The sequence below is a fragment of the Astatotilapia calliptera genome, chromosome 10, assembly GCF_964374335.1.
Source record: "Astatotilapia calliptera chromosome 10, fAstCal68.1, whole genome shotgun sequence".
In the NCBI taxonomy this organism is placed as follows: Eukaryota; Metazoa; Chordata; class Actinopteri; order Cichliformes; family Cichlidae; genus Astatotilapia; species Astatotilapia calliptera.
Genome location: NC_137431.1, coordinates 15901091 through 15922749, shown reverse-complemented (window position 1 = coordinate 15922749; position 21659 = coordinate 15901091). Strand labels below are relative to the sequence as shown.

The 21659-nt window shown below is 39.7% G+C and overlaps 1 protein-coding gene and 2 long non-coding RNA genes across 4 annotated transcripts; 2 read left to right on the top strand and 1 right to left on the bottom strand.

The window, feature by feature from the left end:
• The first annotated feature begins 4401 nt into the window (after window positions 1-4401).
• LOC145431403 (layilin-like) lies at window positions 4402-14313 on the top strand. 2 transcript variants are annotated; one of them, XM_080307095.1, is made up of 8 exons: window positions 4402-4727; window positions 4853-4870; window positions 5022-5319; window positions 6537-6694; window positions 12338-12460; window positions 12544-12568; window positions 12667-12767; window positions 12948-14313. In XM_080307095.1, the coding sequence occupies exons 1-8, from the start codon at window positions 4652-4654 to the stop codon at window positions 13094-13096; spliced, it is 948 nt and encodes a 315-aa protein (XP_080163221.1). In that variant the 5' UTR covers window positions 4402-4651; the 3' UTR covers window positions 13097-14313. The 2 variants fall into 2 exon arrangements, with proteins under 2 accessions (XP_080163221.1, XP_080163220.1); XM_080307094.1 differs by having other exon boundaries at window positions 4850-4870.
• A 173-nt stretch (window positions 14314-14486) lies between these two features.
• On the bottom strand, window positions 14487-20201 carry LOC145431404 (uncharacterized). The gene is made up of 3 exons (XR_013911711.1): window positions 19856-20201; window positions 18422-19623; window positions 14487-14795 (listed from the first exon to the last, which is right to left on the bottom strand). It is a non-coding gene; the product is annotated as an uncharacterized LOC145431404 (long non-coding RNA).
• Window positions 20202-20222: 21 nt separating this feature from the next.
• On the top strand, window positions 20223-21036 carry LOC145431405 (uncharacterized). Its single transcript, XR_013911712.1, has 3 exons — window positions 20223-20512; window positions 20598-20715; window positions 20847-21036. It is a non-coding gene; the product is annotated as an uncharacterized LOC145431405 (long non-coding RNA).
• Window positions 21037-21659: the final 623 nt, after the last annotated feature.

The window sequence follows — 21659 nt, the reverse complement described above, 5'->3', positions numbered from 1 at the left end:
GCTGTGCTTTGCTATGTTTTGAACAGAAGCTTGTTCAAGATCAGTTTGATCAGGGTAAAAGATATGACCGTATGCAGGAAAGAAATGAACAGTTTATTCGACGCACATAGTTCACAACCTGCCAAAACAAACTAACAAACAGACTTTAGCTTCTGTAAACGTTACAGACCCAGGTCACAGTTCATGAACAGGTGCCTGTGTACAAAAGGGTCGATAAGAGAATCTTCACTAATACAGCAGATGGGCATTGCAGTATGGATACCAGGGGAGGGGCTGGGATTAATGATGAATGGGAGCTGCTGTGTAATGTGACTGTGTATAGATAGTTTTTATATAGGCGCTTCCTGCTGTGGAAGGTAACTCCATTGAAAAGTGCAGAAATGCATTTGTTATGGTTTTAATTTCTAGTTTCAAACACTTAAGTGGCTGCATTGTTAGTGATTGGGTTGATCTTTATATACACAGACACATTAACCTCATGCAGTCCCACTGATGCAAATATTATGGATTCAATCGGCAAAACTAAAAAGTGCCTTGTAATCTATTTCTCACACACACACACACACACACACACACACACACACACACACACACACACACACACACACACACACACACACACACACACACACACACACACTCAGAATACAGACAAAATTAGGACACAACATTTCTGCAGTATCAAATATGATGTCAGTGGCGTGTCTCACACACACACCTGCAAGCAGACATACCTGAGCCTTTTTTGAAATAATTAAAAACAACATAATGACAACAGCATAGATGTCAAAATTTTCTATCATTTTCCAAACAGATGCCATGATCGCATGATCTTTGACACATCCCATGTAAACAGCTTGAAATCCTAAGGTTTTTATTCAGACTGAAAACTATGTATATACAGCATATCTGCAAAAAGCCTTTTTGCACCTCCAAAGCTCAACATTTCCCCAAAACTGACATAATGTGTGACACAGATCGCAGGGCCTCTGTACAAATTAGCATGATAATAAAATTATTCCTGACAAGCCTTTAAATCCCACCTGAACTGTAACGCTCTGTCTACAAAGCCACAATAATAAGAAGGATAGCGTATACACAGTGATGCTGCTTGGTAATAAAATAACAGAGAGCCTTTTTTGAATAAGCAGGATGCTTTTTGTTTCTTTGCAGATATGAACAGAGATCTATCACACGGCTAGCACACAGTTTGGTTAATGGTAGCGCTTTCCGTCCCTCAAACACATTTCCAAAACCAGATTAACAAAATGAATGACTAAAAGAATTACTTCAGCTATTTAAAAGGTTTCATCAAAATTCTTTTATGGACACTCAGCTCTGCTGATAGAGCCGTCCGGCTCCCTCAGGTCAGTGACTCAGGGCCCATTTCCAGCTCTCTGTGCGGGCGTACGCAATGCGGACACTTGGTGTGGGCAGCGTGCCAACCTCTGATAATCCAAATTGAATTTAGTGGAAAGTTGAGTTCTTTTGTAGCGTGTAATTAAGTTTTTTCTTTCTCTTTCCTGCTTAAAGACTGGAATTAACTGAGTTTGACAGTCGTCGTATTTTTACAGCCGGCAAACAAACAAGCTCATTACATTACGAATGATTTGTTGTGGTCAGAGCCAGTTTATGGCTTCAAATCATGTTATTTTAACTACGTGGCTTTGTCTCAGTGAAATGTGCGTTTAGCAGTTCTCTCTGCTAATGCATATTGGCTTCAACATCACAGAACAGAGGTACATTTTCAACATTAATGCTAGGCTTCTTTATGAGGGGGAGTGTCTGCACATGTGTGGTGGTGCTTTGGGCTAGTGATGCACTGGCTTCCCATGGGAATATTCATCTGGTTTCCCTTTAACTAAATGGTAGAGAGGGTGGAGGCAGAGAAAGAGGGAATATGTGAGAGGAAGATTGAGGAAGAGAGGCTTAATTTAATGAAACCCTCTTCTGGTCTCAGATGCTATAAACAAGAAGGAAATTTAAACCAAGGCCCATTCCTTATTGAATCTCTCTTAAGGACCCTATAACCCCTCTGTCTTCTCTTTTACCATTCAGAGCGCAGGGTAATGCAAACGTCTCGTACTCCTCCTTCAGTTTATACAAAGCTGAGCCCCTGACTGAAATCAGTCTACACCTAAACTGATTAGCTGTGTTTAGATAGCGCATCTTGCATGAGGACAGTACTTTCAGAGCAGCCCTGCTGCCCCCGCCCTGGCTCCTTATTCAAAGCTAGCACACACAATATATTCCTGATGAAGCATCCTGCTGTTTAAACTCTGGCTGATCTGTCTCTCTGCGAGCCTTAAATCAACCTTATGGGCCATTTCAGAAATTACTACCATTAAGAACTGCATACATACACTTTTCTTCCATTTGTGCTCTGAAAAGCGGGTCACGTGCACATGCATCCTTGGCTTCAGTTCATCCTGCTGACTGAATATAAAACTGCAGCGGTAAAAATGCGTCTCAGTAATTTGACATGCTAATGCCTCTGCAATTGAGCTTGTCTACAAAGTTGTTGTTTTTTTTCTACCAGTCTTGTTATCTGCAGGTTTCCTGTCTGTAACTGGAAACAGCAACAAATAGCTAGTGGGTCTCTGGCCATGTAGCAATTCACCAACTAGCACCTTTAAAATTCCTGGGCTAGAAACCACAATCTGTATTCAAAAGATGGACATAATCACTGTGACATCACCCAGTGGTTTTGGACTACTTGAAACTAATCTGAAGTTTAAGATTATGAACTTGTTTTTGTTTGTTTGTTTTTTTCAAAACAATGTTATTCCACTTTGAAAAGGGAGGAGTGGTGAGACATGAGCTAACAATGTAAATATGCATACACTGTTGTAGATCAGAATAACAGTGTGTACAGAGAGCTGGCACTGAAAGCAGCTACAATCCCTTATCTCTTTAGTGAGTAAAATATATATACTGTAACTATTCAAAATGAGTGCTGCACTGAGTATTTGACATGGGGGACCATCAGTTAATTACACAAACGTTCTTAACCACTAAAGAGTGCATGAACAATTCATATAACACACCAGTTTACAACCCACACTGTCTTAAGCAGGGAAATCATCACAACACACAACGATTTGTGATACAAAAATACTTTTAACACTAAAACATTTACAAAGCTACGCCTCTGGGCAGCAAGCTACTTATAACCAGGCAGCATGGAGCCTTTTAATCACTAAATTCAAGAACATTAAAGACAGATGGAGGAGGAAGGAAAGATATCACAGACCCACCAAAAGTTATGTCTTAAAAACGGTGAAGATGACACACATGAAAATGACCAAAACAATAGATCAAATTGTTAAGTCAAAATTTTGAAATCATAACCCAGATTCTTTTACTTACACATGGCAAAAAATGTCGTTTTTAGTCGCAATGAAGGGAAAAGCTTCCATAATAGCAGACAGGCAAAGGTCTTTGACTCCCGTAGTGCTTTTTCTGATTAAACAGAGTCGCTGCCCAGTCAGAGCTTGATTGTAATAGACACCTACAGCCCCTTGTTGGCTTCTGTCTCTCACTTTGGCTGCAGATAACAGCAGTGGTGGTTACAGGATGCTAGTTTTCACACTGTACTGCATGTTGCATGTTACTTTAAAGGAGTTAAAGTGTTAGCTAGTGGGCTTTAGCAGCCCAAACTTTTTCTATGTCCCTGTTTTTTTCCTGGTTCATACAGTCTATGCACACTGCTGCAGAAATGCTGGCTCTTTGTTGATATGTAAAATCACTGTCAGAAAAGAGAACTACTCCCTGAGTCCTGAACTTACATTACTATTTTTTTAAAGACTACTTAAAGACATTAAATGGTCTTAATTATAATGAAAGATGCTTTCCTTCATGATTACAGGGGTTATTTGGGGGGTGGGGTTGACTTTGCTTACCATGCCTCATTAAATCTTGAAAACAGTTGTGAGGTTGTTGATATTCCCTGAGCAGTACACTTCAGTCTCACCAGTACACAGATAAGACCTGATAAAAGAGATTTTAATAATAAAGGCATAATGTGTTGTAGGGCTTGCCTGCTGGTTGTACGTGTCTGCTGTGTTTGGCTCTGTCTTGCTTTGTAACGAGAAACAATCAGCAAGAATGCTGCGAAGTGGACTTGAGAGAATATCTTAAAATATCCCTGATTGAGTTAGAGGGGATCATTTTCATGTAACACTTTTGTAATGATAATATCCGAAGCTTAAGTAATAAAGGAAGGAGTGAAATCTGCCTCTTGTCAGCATTTACGATGAGAAGCACTTGCATGATTAGATGTCTTGCGATCGATGCAGCCTCTTCTCCCAATCATTAAGACTGCTCTTAACAGATTACAGCCCCCTCCCAAACATGCAGCCCTTCCTCCTCTTCTCCCTGCTCCTCCTCCTGTCTCACACACTCCCCTTTTTCAGCAGAAAGAACTGGAGCCGAGACGCTCTCGTACTTCTTAAGCTTTATTTTTTTTAATTTTAGCCTCTTTTTATAGCATTTTCTTACACCTAAAGCTGAAGCTCACCTCCTTTGGTATAGGTGGCCGTTATCTGCTTTCACATGAGCACTTCTGATGACCTGGCACATGAATGGACAGCAGAATGAAAAAGACTAAACTGTAATACAAGATTTTGTGGTTAGAGAAAAGACAACAAAGATGGATCTGCGGACAATCCTTTATCACCTGCTGCTTTTCTGCTTTGATCCATCTACAGCCACAAGCCTCATAACAGGTAAGACGCACTCACACACAAAAATGCTGCAAAGATACGTCTGCTTGATTTAAGTGTGGATCTATTTTTGCTTCCTCATGTGCTGAATATCTGATTGTGTGCTGAACTTTGGGCTCCTGAAGCAGATATATTTGAAGCCAGAGGTAAGCACTGTACTTCTACTGAAACTGAAACACTATAAAGACGAATAACTAAGTGTATTTTTGTAGTTTTCCTATATTTACTATTACAAAGTAATTTATTTGTCAGTTTATATCCAGCATGAACAGTGTTGTGTGTGTGTGTGTGTTATAGGCCAGCGCGTGTGCAAGGCAGGAAAAGGGAAGCCATGCTATAAGCTGGCCTACTTCTCCGAGCTCCGCCGTAAGCTGAACTTCGTGGAGGCAGAACGCGCCTGCAGACGGGATGGGGGGCAGCTCCTGAGCGTAGAGTCTGAGTCCGAGCAGAAGATCATAGAGCAGCTCATCACAGAGCTCCGCCCAACTGATGGAGACTTCTGGATAGGTCTCCGCCGAAACCATGGAGGCGAGGATAGCAACTTGGACTGCTCTTCCCAGTATTACTGGCTGGATGGTAGCAAGTCCACATTTAGGTCGGAACAGAGTCAGTTTGTGAAAAGTTCATTTTAAAGCAGAGATGTAAAAAAAAAACAAAAAAACTCCACCAGATGAGAAAACATAGACTGTATAAAAGATGGATGTAGCTTGTAGAGATTTTAGCTGAATTCTTTTTAACGGCATGTAGGGGTTGAACCATCTTATTAATACTTGCATAGAAATCTATGAGTAAACAGCCTCTAGCTGACTTTGTGTCCTCAGAAAATACTTCATGCATGACTAAATCGGCAGTTTTGGATAGTGTTAAATAAAACATGAAGTTACGACAAACGTGAAGCTATGTTCGTTTTTTGCGTCATTAGAGAATAAGTGTGTGTACCTCCCCTGCACATTTGAATTTAAATGACCAAAAATTGTGGTGGTGCAAACACTCATGGCTTCTTAACACGACTTCACTAATCAGCTGATTGAGTGGCTGCGTCCATCTCTTTATAGTCTGTGTGAGAAGACAGGTTTTTCTCATTTGTCTGATCTGCTCAAAGACTTAAATGTGTTAGTGTCAATGCTACCTTTTGTTATTTCAGACCTACTTATGTTTTTCATTTTTGTGTTAAACTTGTTGAGTTTACCTGTAATGAAATGTGCTATATAAATATAATTGGCCTTGCCGTTGTCAAAACCAGCTTGGTAGAAAAAGAAGAGGAAAAAAAAACAGGACAAAAAATCTTTATTTCAAGGATTCACATGAAAAAGGTTAAATGCTCCCTTTTTTGCAGTACAACTGATATTGTTTTAGGTCTGTAGTGTAGTACAGCACAAAATCTTGCAATTAAGTTTTGCTGTAACATATTCAACAATTATTTTTAACTTGAAACCTTTTGATGCCAGCTTTAAATAGTGTACAGCTTAATAAGCAAAACACTAAAATATCTTTTATTTCTTTCCTTCATTGCGACTAAAAAAAATGATTAATTAGTTAAAGCATCCATTACTCAGTCTTTAAAAAAGTCAGACTTCAAACACTTTGTCGCTTTATCACATTGTCACGTTTTATTTCATTTTTGTTCGTTATAATACTCCTATGTGCTCATATCTGGTGTTAAACAATCAGCAGCGGATCAGCAGAGCTCGACGAGGTCAAAGGGACACTAGTTACCTCTCAAGTTACTTTACAATACCTTGAAAAGTCATTATAGATTTTTTTTTCTCCAGTGATGCCAAAAATATGGTTGCTTTGTGTGCGTCTGTATAGGAACTGGCACTGGGATGAGCCATCGTGTGGTTATGAGGTGTGCGTTGTAATGTATCACCAACCGTCCGCTCCTCCTGGTATAGGGGGGCTCTACATGTTCCAGTGGAACGACGACAATTGTGAAACCAAGAACAACTTCATCTGCAAATACACTGCAGGTATTACTCAGAGGTCATTTAATTTTTGTTTGACTTGAAATTGTTGTTACTGCTGAATTCATTTTTTTTTCTCCCCAGTAATGATGTGTCGTTCGCGAACGAAATGGCTCTTAGAGCCGGATCTTTGACGTGAACGACGCGAGCCGGCTCCTTATCGCTTGCCGTGGGGTTTTCTTTTTCTTTCTCTCACCCTCTCTGGTCGTGTCCAAATTCATGGGCTGCATCCTCCTGAGGCCGCATTTGTAGACTGATTACGTCACAGCGACGCGCCGAAGGCTGTCCAAATTCGTAGACTCCTCCGAATGCAGCCGACAAATGCGTCCTCCTTTTCCCCGAATTTGGAGGATGGGTTGGGTGTGTCCTTCGTGGCCTACCATATCCCAGAATTCATAGCGCGGCCCAGCCAAACTCCAGTTTCCAACAATGGCGGCCGCTACTAAGTTTTAAAATTACTCTTACTAATCTTTCTGGGTCACAAAATAAACTTTTAACATATTGTCAGGCGAGAAAGTAGCTGTGTAAACATCAAATATCTGCTCGGTTTATCAGGATATCGCATATTTGCAAAAGTGCTTCGACGTTTTCGGAGACGTCTGCTACCCACCAGCTCGATAGCTAGTCGGGAGCTCCAGGGTCACTGAAGCCGCCGAGAATGGCACAACTCCCGGTACATCATTTTCAGATCACCACGGACTTTCGACACTCAGGTTAAACGTAATATATAAGTCACTTAGACAACCTAAAAATGTTATTGTTGGGCTTTTTTCAGTGTTTTGTTTGTTCGTGAGTCAATCGGTTTGGCTGAGATTAAAGTTATTAGATTAGATAAAATAAAACTTTATTAATCCCCCGGGTGGGTTCCTCCTTGGTTTTTACACAGCTGACTAAACGTCAAACAGAAAACTGATTAAACAGAAGTATGAGTTAGTCGAGAATTTACGCCAGTGTCCTGTTATATTTTAGATAGCAAGGAGCAGACGGCGGAATTTATTAAACTCCACCGAGACAGTGGTGACGCTAATCAGAAGGCTAGACCGTCCAATTTCCCCAGCCGTTTACTTCTGGCCTACCCGACCTTCTGAGGACCCGGCCCAAGTAGACCGCGAAGGCCGGGTCCTCAGGAGGATGCAGCCCATGAACTTGGACACGACTGTCTCGCACTTTTTTCGCTTCACTCTGCAGGCGAGCCTTGTGCTTTGCGTTGGGCAGAGGGGGGAAGGGCGGTAGTTACACTTGCAGTAGCACAAGAACAGAGCAGGAGGGAGGGAGAGAGAGAGAGCCAGGGACAACAATGTCACATCAGAAAGGTATAGTGATCATCCACAACTATTTTCAGTTGCAGATGATAAAGGATTCAGAAAGTTTATTCATGCAGGCCCATATGACAGAGAATGTGCATGTTCTTTTTGTTTTCATATTTTAATTTATATTTAATTGTGTTGTGATTTGCAGCGTTTTGTGTTGTTTCACGTTAAATTTGTTTAAAAGGAAAAAGCTGAAAGTTTAAATAGTTAAAAGTTTAAATGTGAATAATTGGTTTTTGTATTATATGATTTATTTATTACATTTTATGTGGAGTGAATAAATAAAAGTATATTTACTGTGGCCCCTAGAGACAAAGCACGTACAAACTTCAAAACACGTACGAACTCTGAAGCACGTAAAAACTCCAAAACACGCACAAAACACAACAGAAGTGCTCCAGGATGCTCGGTGCAGCGTTGAGGTTTTGTTACCTAGTGGCTACACAAGCCAGCAAGTACCAACCACCGGATTTGGTGTGTGGTAGTAACAGGTAAATGAACTTTTTTTTTAAATTATTTGAATATATATGAGTGCCTGTGTATAAATACACAAACAATACACATATACTTTCAATTGTGTAATTTAAGTGATCTTGATAGCTCTGTTTTGGAAGTTCAGTTAACACTAGGAATGTGTTTTGGAGTTTGTACGTGTTTTGTCTCTAGGGGCCACCACATATATTTGTATATAAACATACATAAATAAAACCACTTTTTTTTACATTAGTAATTCCTTTTGTGCATAATTTTATATTATTGTTAATAATAACTTAATGAAAGCAACAAAAAAACCTGAAGAGCCGGTTCGGAGCCGAAAGAGCTCTTTTTAGTGAGCCAAGCCGAAAGATCCGGATCTCTAAAAAGAGCCAGAAATCCCATCACTACTCCCCAGAGGAGTCACTGGAACCTTCTCCTTCACCTAACTCCACTCAAACAGGTAAAAAAAAATATTTATATTAGCTTTTAGGCTGATGTTGACATTTTGAATGTTTAGAGACTGATAGCTTTCATTACAGATGTCTTCCCTTCACCCGTGGTGCCGTGGAATCCAAATGATCACAACCACAACCAAACAGGTCACGATGATAAACATTTCAATCATTTGTGAAAAAAATCAGACAAATTTAGACACGACAATTACTAAATCTGTATCTTTGTTGTCTGTCTTTTATTTAGTTCTGAATTTGGTTTACATCGTCATTCCCACCATCCCCCTCATACTGCTGCTGCTGACAGTGACAGGCGTCTGCTGCTTCAAGCTGATTGTCCGACGGTGAGGATACAAAATAAAGGCAAATACTAAATGCAAGAATACTAAAGACAGCAATGTCACGAGGTTATGGTGACATACACACACAGTGGGCATGAATCTCATGGTAACTGGGAGCAAAAGGTGGAATTTATTTGGGATTTTCTCTAAATCCACACAATCTTTATTTAATTCTAAATTACTTTCTTGCTGAGTGTAAGATCAGAATACTATAACACCTCTGATGTTTGTACAATTACTGCCAATAAAGTTACAGTCAGCATGAAAGTTGATGAGCTATATAAAAAGCTACAAGTGGTCAGAAGTCATACAGATGGGGATATTTCTGTTTGTGTTATCTCTGTAGAGAACCCCATGCCACCCAATGCAACCCTGGTCAGAGTGATGTACACCAGTCAACAGCGTAATGAGGTGGAGCTGGAGTGGGTGGTGGAGAACCAGGAAGCAGGAGGTTGGACAGGTTTCTTCCTGGAGCACCGGTGGATGTCTGAGCGACCACAAAGGAAAGGAAGTGGGAATGAGGAGAAAGTTGGTCCCCTAGTCTGGTACCGTAACATCCTCCAGGATCCAGCTGTCAGGATTTATACAGTGAGGAGCCTGACGCCAACGGTTACCTACCAGTTTCGCATCTTACCGGTACAGGAAATGTGAGACATATGAGACTTTTAGCAAAGAGATGGGCATTTTCAGCTTGTTAAGCTCAAATAAAAAGAGGCAAAATCACAAAGATGATGTAATATAACATGTAATATATAATATGTAATATAGATGATGCATATAGATGTAATAATAACTGTTCTGAACGGTGTGTTCAGTTTCAAACTTCTCCATTAACATGACATAAAACATGATCACGATGAGCTCTAAAAGTAGATAAGACCCCAATTAAACAAATGATACAAACATATTAATGATCAGTTCTTTACTGAGGAAGACGATCCAATCCAACTGTGACTGACAAAGGTATGTGAAACATTGCTTTCTATACAGACCTAACATTATGCAGAAGTAACTGCACCTTAAACATCGGTCTGGCATACAAGAAATTGGCTTAAAATTGGGACTTTTACTTTACCCGTTAAAAAAAAACTAGCATTAAATCAATTTGTGATCGAACAGGATCCTCATCTTGCTGCAACTTTCTCATAACAGGCGGGAACGAAGTGATCTCTTTTCTCCAAACACGCAATTTACAATTAAAATACAATTAAAATACAGTTAAACCATCTATTAAGCATCTATTTTGTTCTCACACAGTGGGCCAAATATCACACCAACAGGACTCTTATGTGCTCTGGACAGAGTTCTTTTTGAACAGCCAAGCACACCATGATTGCTTATTTACTCATGAATGTGAAAGAGGGCGTTATTGCACACCTTGCGTTGATGTTCAACCACTTCGATGGAGTAAAACAAAGACTTATTATTCCCATTATTTGTGTACTGTCTGTTCATTAGGATCTGCCTAGGTGGTAGATAATATTTTTGTGTCATTTGCTTAACTGTGTTGTCTTTTTTTACACTCGCGTTAAAATCAGATGATGCTTCAGGTTATTTTTATACAGGAATATAAAAGATTCTTTCAAGCAGCATTGCTAATTATGAGATACAATCTTTAATGTTGTGTTATGATTAATGTGTCTAACTGTGGTGTTTTTTTGTTTTTGTTATCCACTCAGGTGAAAGAGTCAAACAAAAACACATGCAAACAACGACACATACCTCATGCTTACACACCTTTCCCTCACTTCCTTGTTACTTTCTTCTTTTCTGTCCTCCTGATCTTCCCTCGAATTCATCCTGTGTGATAAATGTGCCACTTTGTATTATATTATTGCAGGAAACTGTTCTGAATAAGCCATTTGTTTTATTTAGGTTGCAGAGAAACCTGTGCAGTTATGGTCAGATTTTCATACACTCATCATTGGCATGAATGTAATTTTGGGTTTCAGCAATTTCTTTGATTTTTTCTTTTTATAGGCTTGTATGATGGTGCAGCATATGTCTTTATTACTGATGTAATAAAGAATTATTACATCTGAGGGCACTCCCTGGGTTGACTAATACTCACAACAACAGGAAAGTCCAAGAAATTCAGTGAAGAGATTTGCAGTTCGGAAAGTCTCTTAGAGCCATTTCTAAAACAGATTCTAAGATCATTGGTTCAAACAAGAGTGCATAAGTACAAGTTATTCTGATGTGCCTCCACTTTGCCAAGGACGCAAAGAAAACCCAAACGGTCACCCTCAGATCAGAGGAAATTGGTTATGTTGTTCAGGAACAACCCAGGAACCAACAAGGCTCAAGCCTCCCATTAACTAGAAACTGCTGGAACACCAGAGTCACTGTCCACACTAAAGGTAACTATTTGACCACAATGACTAAGAGGTATGTTTGGAGTAAAGGTGAGACTTTCAAAGCTAAGAGCACTGTGCCAGACGTCAAGCATGGTGGTGGTAGCATCACACTGTGGGGCTGTGTTGCTGCCGATGGCACTGGCACATAAAGTTCATAAAGTGGGTGGAATAGTGAAGAAGGAGGACTACCTCCAAATTCTTTATTTTCATCATTAATCAGCAGCTACATGGTTGAAATTGCAGATGAAACAGGCTAACACAGGCTAATTTCTATCATCTGTTGATTACAGAAAAAAAGAAAATTGTGCACCTAATTCTTGTTTTTTTAGTCATTAAAGATGTATGCTGTACAATCCTTCCACCCTGAAAAAAGAACAGTTCAAATAAATCATTAAAACCCTTAATTTATCATGAGATTCATGCCCCCGATGAGTAGATGTAAACATCTGACTAGAACTGTAACATGGTGGGATGGTTCAGTGGTTTTCAACCCTTGTATGAAGGAATGAATGAATCCACGTTGTTCTGTTCAACAGAGCTCCTTTTAAAGAAGAACCTAAGCAACATTTATTTACAGGATAATAGTAAAGTGATGTTTTCAAATCATGACATACACTGACCTGGGTTGAGAACCACTCGAGCTCCTGGATGTAGCTGCAGTGTTCTGACAGATATGAACTTTTTTGCAATCTGTAACTATGATGTGTTGCAGCTGAACCAAGCTACAATGTGTACCCTGCTGTGATTGGAGCAGCTATTGGTGGGATGCTCTTTGCAGCCATTCTTACGGTTCTGCTGCTCATGTACATAATCCGCAACCGCAACAACAACCCTCGTGAGTCCACCGCACATGAGCACCAATATCCTGCTGATCTGTTTAAAATCACTGTGATGTTAATGTCGTCTTCTTTCCACCAGGACTACATGACTTGTTATTTGGCAGGTGAGTATCTAGATATATGTCTATAAAACCAAGAATTAATGATTTCCTGTTTGCAGTTATTGCTACAGACATGGCGTTTTAACATTTCCTGCTTCCAGGCAGCACAGCCAGTCAAGGGAAAACATCAACTTCCCAGAGGATGAAGTGGTCAGCAAGTCAGAGGGAGGAATAGAGGAGATTGGTGGATCATCCAGCCTAGGCAAGATGAGCTACCCTAAATGACCATACACCTATAAACACACATATAGACCCATATAGGACGTTGCTGATGGCCCACATGGAAGTGATGGAATATCTCTAAGCAGATGTTTCAACCGTCAGCAGGCCTAAAGATCGTAATGCACATCTGTCTTATCTGCTGAACTTTGATGTTTTGCAGGTCCAGCCATGGCTTTACCCCGGGCATCTTCACCCCTCACTTCTTCACCTGTGAGTGCCACCCTAACAACCACAAGCCAAGCCCCTCCCTCTGGAGACGATAATGAGCCAGTCAGCGTCACCATCACCGTCAAGGCGACAGGCTCGTAGTCATATATCCGACCCATCCAGCAGGAAATACGCAAAACCCTTGAGCCATCTCCCATTTCTTCATATTTTGCTTCCAAGGAGACAATAATACATCTTCAGGCTTTCTGATGGGTTTTTCTTTGGACATTGGCTGCTTTTTCACTCATTTTCAGTCCAGTCCTTGTACCTGAGCATTTCCACATTAATGGTTTTAACACTGATAAGAAAGTTCACTGTTGTGTCACATGTGACATTAAACACAGCAAAGAGTCAGTTTGAAATCATGTCTTTGGGCACCCTGTTAATATCAGATTTTCATGAAAACATTATTTGTTCATTTTTCTTTATTTCAATCTGTGAAAAAAAAAATGGACAAGCAGAGGACAAAAGAAGTAGCAGGCCTAAAGGCTATTTACAGCAAATGAACAGTATCTGAAAGTCGTGTCAATGAACAAATCCAACAAAGACCTGAAACGGGACCAAAACATCAGACTTGATCAGAAATGTGTCATCTGAAGCGTGGCTGTCAAAAAGCCATTCTTAAAGAAAGAAAACTGGGAGAATAGGCTGAGGTATGCCAAAATACACAAGAACTGGACTGAAAATCAGTGGTAACAGTTCTTATGGAGTCACGAATCCAAATTTGTCATGTTTTACTGAAATTGTCATCAATACATACAGAGGAGGTCAGGAGAGAGGTACAAGTGGGGTCCACAGCCATCTGTAAAACACCATGGAAGCTCTGTCATGGTTGGAGCAGCATTTCAGCCTGTGGTGTTGGAGCTTTTCAAAACCGACGAAATTATGATGAGCAAAGTACTACTGTTTTGATCCAACATGCAACATCATCTGTAAACCATCTCATTGGCAACAACTTTTCAAAAGGACAATGATCCCAAACACACTGCCAGTATAATAAAAGCTTACATAAACAGAAAAAACACACAGTGGAACACGAATTGGCTTCCCCAGACCTGTATCTTTATATTATTGAAGCAGTGTGGGAATCATGTTGACAGATATCCGAATAAAAAGCAGCCAACATATAAGGAAGAGGTTTGAATGTCCTTCAAGAAGCCTGGAGAACCATTCCTGAAGACTACTTAGCCTTGAGAGTTCAGGCTGTGTTGAAGAATAAAGGTGGTCATACCAAATATTGACTTGTTAGAATTGCCTTATTCTCTATATTTCTATTTATGTTTGCATATGTTTCAATAAATAACACTTATGTCTGTGTAGATCTTCAGTTATTCTAGGCTGTGATAGCCTTAAGGTAAGACTAGCAAACTAGCACCTAACAAAGTATAAAGCAATGAGGTGTAACTCCAGACTTTAACAGTACTGTGTACTTGATTTTCATGGATAACAGCAAAGCTACAGTGTGAATTTATCAAAATACTCTGCGCACAACTTTGGTCTTTTAATAATTTATTCAAGACTTTGGACTGTTTAAACATAATCAGAACACATCAGTCTTTAATAGCAGAAACACAAACGACAATGTAGACATACTCATACTCACTCAACAGCAGAATACATGAAAAACATCAACAAAACAAGTAAATATATACACAGGTTTGCCTCTCTACAGTCCATGGTAGAGAGCATTAGTGTGAAGATCTGCTCACTAGATGGGGACCAAAATCTTTTGAGTGCTGATTATGTCAACGAGCTTGTGTTTGATCTTCACAAAGAGACGCTTGAACTCCAAACCATCACCCTGGAAACACACACACACACAACACACACGACCATCTTGATTTGATGAAAGTGCACTCATACACTGAGGACATTGTACTCTTAGACCTGTTCATTAGGTGACTCAGACCAGTGGGTTTCTCTGTATCAGTTGTTACAGTTTGTCTGTACTGACCAAGAAGGATGACTGCATGCATACATCTATACTCTAGGGGTGCAACGATACTCGTATCGATATTGAACCGTTCGATACAGTGCTTTCGGTTCGGCACGCATACGTATTGAACAATACAAATTTTTTTATTTATTTTATCAACTTTTCTTCTGACGATGCTGTCTGTGTTGAGAGTTCAGTGAATCTGCGTTCGACTCCTCCGCCTAGGCTGCACTGTCAAGCGCAGATCCACTGAGCAAGCTAGCGAGACAGAAGCTAAGCTCGTTGCAACATGGCAAATTGAACCTCCCCCACCATAATTCAGATCTGGCTTTTGGAACTATTTTGGTCTTCATGTGAAGTATGACCCTGAAGGTAAGCGTGTCATGGACAAAAGTAAAACAGTATGTTGGATGTGCCACGCAATGCTCAATTACATGGGTGGGAACTAGTGTGTTAGCGCAGTTAGCTCGTTAACGTGTGGACGCCGTCCAGCCCCATGCACGGGGCGATCCGCGGTAGCTCGTTAACGGAGATTTGCCGTAGTGTGGTGTTAACGTCATTTCAGATTAACACTGACAGCACTAATGGGAACACAACGAATATGACTGCACATTTACTCCGACATCATCCTAGTGCAAAGACAAGTGGAAGCAGAAAAAAAACAACAAGCACGCATGCTACAAACTTTACCCGAGTCATTTAGACAGCCGTTAGCACATGATTCTCCTTATGGGGACCTGATATGTTTAATATGCTGCTGAGAGTGTACCCCAGAAGAAGCGTATAGTATAGCTTTTATTTTGGAAAGAGCGACTTCTCTGTAATAAACTCTCTTTTCCAAAGATGAGTGATTTCTCGATCAGATAGATTAATTTTTTTATTACTTTGTTGTTTCAGCAACATTAAATTTAAAAACTGTACTTTTGAGTTAAAACATATATTTATAATTTTAATAAATGATCAATTAAAAAAGCATGAACAGTTTTTTGTATCGAAAAAATATCGAACCGTGACACCAAAGTATCGAACCGAACCGTGAATTTTGTGTATCGTTGCACCCCTACTATATAGATATATAGATAGAGTTAAGTTTTACAGATATTTTACATGAATATAGGCTACAATCTAAGCCCTATATGCCTACATCTGTTTACCTATGGGTATCATTAAAAACAGTATTGTTTTACAGACACAAATGGATGAATATTAGGGGTAATATACACTAACAAGTTCCAATCAGACAAACAATATAAGCAGTGTGTCTAAGTGCTGTGATAATAATAATAATAATGAATACATTTTATTTAAAATCGCCTTTCAAATCACCCAAGGACACTGTACAAGTTTAAGAGCATGGGAAGTTATACAGAGTAGGCTATCTTAAACAGGTGGGTTTTGAGGGTTGACTTAAAAAGAGGGAATGAAGTGATGTTTTTTGATTTTGATTTTGATTGATTAGCATTCAAATATCTCAGTGAAAACAGAACAAAGATCTACCACAAAGCAAGAAAGCATGAGACAAGGCTAATCAAAAGGTATTGGCTGAAGCATTTGCTTATTACGCCAACCCTTTTAACAAAATATCTTTTTGCATGCAGCTCCTGTACACAGGGCTCGAAGCAAATAATAAAACAAAGCAAAAACAAAACAAACAAGAAAAAAAAAACTTTCCACCTTAGATAAGTAACTACATCAAAGCAAAAGAATCAAGAGTTTGTTTTGGGTTTTTTTTTTTTGGGGGGGGGGGGGGGGGGGGTTTGCTCTTTTCATTCTTGATTTATATATTTTTCCAATACTCTATTTTTAAACATATTTTTAAACAAGGAAAATGAACTACACCTTTTTAAATCACTGTCATAACTATTCCACAGGTTAACTCCTCTAATAGAAACACATCTCTGCTTTATATTTGTCCTCATCTTGTTTTTTTTAAAGAAATCTGTTCCCCTTAAGTCATATTGACTCTCTCTGACTTTGAACAGCTTCTGAGTACTGGGGCAAAGCAAGTTATTTTGTGCTTTATACATTATCTGTGCCATTTTATATTCAACTATTCAGATTAATAAACAAAATGTTAGTTGGTTCTATATAGTTTGATTGGTTTATAATTCTTATAGCTCTTTTTTGTAACTTCCGAGGTCAGAGGGTAGGGAATTCCAAAGTCGAGGGGCAGAGCGACTAAAAGCCCTGCTCCTTATTGTGATAAGACGAAAGGAAGGAACAAAAAGAAAAAGAGGAGGATCTGAGGCACTGGGATGGGATGGAGATCTGTACCAAACCAGAACGGCATGGTGGGGAGAGAGAATGAATAGCCTTAAATGTATAAAGGAGTATTTTAAAATTAATGCGAAGTTTAACCGGGAGTCAGTGAAGCTGCTTCAGGATAGGGGTGATGTGGTGGGTAGAGGGAGTCCTAGTAATAATACGGGGAGCAGAGTTCTGGACACGTTGAAGCTTATTGATGGATTTTTGTGTATGGCCAAATAAGAGTGATTTGCCCTGCTTATCCATGTAGAGGTTTTCAAGTGAGTTTATTGGTTCAGCCAGTTTGAAAAATCCTTATTTACAGACAGCTGAAACCAACTTTCCACCAGTCTGGGGAAAAGACTGAAAATGATCTTCATGTCTTCCATTGTCCAAGTTCAAAAGCACAAGTCACAATGTTTGTTGTAAAGTCATATGAAATAGAAAGCTTTCAAAAGGACTCCATGCAGTCCTGCAAAACACAAACTACATCCTTACTGCAAGTGTCAAAGCCCCAAGAGCTACATCTCAGACTCTACAGGACTCAGTTTGCATGCTAAATGTTAAACAATCATTTCAAAAAGTTCTAGTTGAAAAAGACTCAACAAGTAGGGCTTGTTTCGAAGGCCTGCCTTTTTTTCAAAAAAAGAAAAAAGAACAGGCAGGTTTTCAAAGTCGCATCTAAATACACCACAAGATTTCTGGAAGAATTCTTTGGACAGATGAGACGAAGGTAATTATGTTTAACTATAATACACAGGACCATGTGTCAAGCACAGTGGTGGCGGTGTAAAGATTCAGGCTTGTTCTGCAGCCACAGGACCCGGGCACCTTGCGGTCACTGAGGTTTCTGTGTATACCAAAGTATTCTAGAGGCATATCTGAGGCCATCTGGCCAACAGCTTAAGCTTAGCCAAAACTGGGTCATGCAACAGGACAACAATCCCAAGCACAGCAGTGCATTTGCGATCAAATTGGTTGCACTCTAGGCCCTGTATAAGCATCTTTTTCAGCCATCCCTACATCGGGCTCTAAAGAGAGCGTAAAAGAAGAAAGAGTAAGCCTGAAATCACATATTTGCAAAGAATGATTACTGAAGACTCCAGACGCATTTCAGCTAAGTTGAATTCATGTATTCATGCTAATCATATCTGAGTCAGGAAAGTTACATTTGGAAGAATAAATCAGCAAACAAAAGGTTTTTCTTGTATGACAGTTTCCTTGTCAAATGTGTGTTTGCGGCTCACCGATTCGGTCAAACAGCTCTCCCCCGGTGCAGTACTCCAGAAAAGGTACACAGTCGGTCCTTCCTTCCGATGGCCAAAGAAGCGTACAATGTTGGTGTGAATGAGTTAAGTGCACACACAAAGATCCTCAAAACAGTGTTCTCAGCTATCATTCTACCTAGCTAAGAGCTTAACGTTTTTAATTAATTCTACAAATCTAAAACAATTAAAAATAAAATAAAAACAACTTCAGTCTGTGTTAAATTGCTTACAATCAGTTTGTACCTGTAAACCAGAGGAACAAACTGGTCAGTCTCAGCCAGTTTATCTTTATGAATCTAACCAACATTAATAACAAGTGCCATTTCTTTATATTTTACTTTAGTATGAAGTATGACTTCATACATGTTTGCTTTCAGTTTGCCTCTTCGGTGTCTGTTCAGCTGGTTTTTGGATCTTCTGTCATCATGTCACATCATTTTAGGTGAGCCAAAACAAGCAGACACATCTGTACATCTGTATTCTTATCTGCATGTTTGCTTTCAGCTTGCCTGGAATAGCATTAGCTTTAACAAACTTTTCCCAACAAATGACACCCTCGAGCTGAGGGCTACCAACGTCCCCAGATCAGCTGAGGCTAGAGTTGGTTTTCACAACAGTAACAGTTTTTATCTAATTCTCACAGTCTGGAACTGGCATGAACAGGCTGTGTTCATGCCACTAACTGATGCAAGGAAAAGGGAAATGAGAGCATACAAAGCTGTGATTCAGTTAATTAACAATTTATTTCATGCAGCTGTTTACTGTATTAAAGTCTATCCTCTGACGGACAGGCAGCCAGTGTAAAGACCTCAGAGCTGGACTGATGTGGTCCACTTTTTTGGTCTTAGTGAGGACTCGAGCAGCAGAGTTCTGAATGAGCTGTAGTTGTCTGACTGATTTTTTAGGTAGACCTGTAAAGATGCTGTTACAGTAATCAAGCCTACTAAAGATGAATGCATGGACTAGTTTTTCCAGGTCCTGTTGAGACATCAGATCTTTGATCCTTGAAATATTCTTGAGGTGATAGTAAGCTGATTTTGTTATTGTCTTAATGTGTTTTTCTAAGTTTAGGTCTGCATCCATCACTACACCCAAATTTCTCGCCTGGTTTGTGGTTTTTAGAGGCTCCTTCTCCCAGAGTCTGAACAACGTCCCAGTCCTGCACAAAAGGCACCGCCATGCTAGAGACAGAAACACACGCATTCATCACTTTCGCTTTCTAATATTTACTTATGTGTTCATTATTTTCATAACATGGGTCCTATTTTTTCTAACAAGTGTCTGTTAAGCCTTTACCAGTTTACAAAACTGTTAACTTTGACAGCACTTTGACAGAGTTCTGTCAAATGTCATGATGCTCAAAAGAAAACCGCTAAGAAAACTAAAATACGAAAATATGAGAAAATAACCTACCTGCTCAGCCTTTTCACACAGAGGCGACTTCTTCTTCTTCTTCTTCTTCTTCTTCTTCTGTATAGGGTTTATTGGCGGTTGGCAAACAGCAAAATGGTGCATTACCGCCACCAACTGGTGTGGAGTGTGGACCAAAATGACAAATAATAAATATCTAAACAAATAAATAAATAAATTAAAAGAAAAGAAAATATTCAAATTCTTCCGAACAAATGGGTCTGTCTTAAAAACCAAAATACAGCCTGATAACTTTCACTCATAGAGCTCACGCGTAGTGATGTGGCGTTCTGTATCGAGGCTTCTAAGCTTGTGTCGAGTAATGGAGGGGGCGTTTCCGCAATGCGCGTATCGAGGCTTGCTTCATTTATGGGAGGAGCTGAAAATGATGACGTCCGAAGCCTCGCTGCCCGGCTGTACCATGTGACTGGTTCATGAAGTGGTTCGAATTTTGCCGCGAGATATGACAGCGATATAAACCCCTCAGACTTCAGTCAAAATGTGGGTGTTTGATGGAGAGTTGCGGTTAGTGAGAGTTTGGAGACAGTTTGGAGGTTTATGAGAGTGAGGAGAGAAAGTCAGGAGAGAATGGAGCCAGCTAAGAAGAGGAGGATGTCCTCCCCTGTGTGGGAACATTTTGATCTTATTCCTCCCAACAAGGTATGTAAATTTCTACAGAAGATGTATTTTCATAATACTGATGGTGCAATACAATTTATGTTAAGCGGCTTTACTTTTGTACAAGGTGAAGTCTTTGCTATGTGCCAGGGAGCTGGGATATAACAACAACACCTCATCCATGCTTAGGCACTACAGAGCTTTGCATGAGAATAAGGGGGACACCGATTGTGGAGCAAGACCAGGTGAGCCATCAAATGCCATGATAATATAGCATGCAGTAATGTTACTAAATGATATAACAATATTATACAGCTGTAATAAGTTACGTGTGTGATATTTATATTTGTGCTTTGTCTTTATTGTCTTTCCTCAGGAGAACAATCTCCAATAGATGAAGACCTGGTTAGCATGGTGATTGAGGACTCCCAGCCATTTAGCATTGTGGAGGACAAAGGATTCAAAAGATTTGTTAAATCATTCAATCCTAGCTATGTTCTCCCCACTAAAGGTTATAAAAGCAGTGAAAATGTAGTTTTTACTGAATAAAATATGGGCAGGACTGACGCCTCAGTGTGTAGCTGTCCATACCTCAACATTACAAAAGCACAACCACTGTCCATACTCCAACCACACCTCACCTCACAGTAAATGATCATTTCCATTTTAAGCATTTCCAAATGATCATTTTCCATACTGCCAGTATAAATATACACAGTATACTGCCATCAATACAATATAGATGTTTTACACACTCCTTTTGTTGTTGACATTTACAGGCTGTGTGCAAAAGGCCATACTCTTCAAATTCATGCCAACTAATATTTTTACATCCAGTAGGTGTCCTACTAGAGCAAATGAAGCTTCAAGAAGCTTTGCGCTGGGGTGAAGCAATTGGATGAAAAGCTTCAGTGCTTCATGAAGCTTCATCTGCCCATCACTACTCACGCGAAATAAATCAAACAAGTCCAACTTCACTTTCATATCGTCCAGCTTTTTGATCAGCTGCCTCCTCTCCATATCATACTTCTGACAATGCAATAAAACATGTTCTATTGTTTCCTGTTCCCTACTGCAGTCACACTCCCCTGTACAGTGTTTACCTATTAAAAATAATGTGCTATTTAAGCCAGTGTGTCCAAATCTCAGTCGAGATATAATCGTCTCCTCTCTCCTGTTTCGTCCTGTA

Bases quoted from the DNA above. Each gene is read 5' to 3' on its own strand.
- LOC145431403 (XM_080307094.1), top strand. From the start codon at position 4,652: ATGGATCTGCGGACAATCCTTTATCACCTGCTGCTTTTCTGCTTTGAT. The intron at 5,320-6,536 runs GTCGGAACAGAG...GCGTCTGTATAG, and splicing joins GGTAGCAAGTCCACATTTAG to GAACTGGCACTGGGATGAGC. The intron at 12,768-12,947 runs GCAAGATGAGCT...GATGTTTTGCAG, and splicing joins TGGTGGATCATCCAGCCTAG to GTCCAGCCATGGCTTTACCC.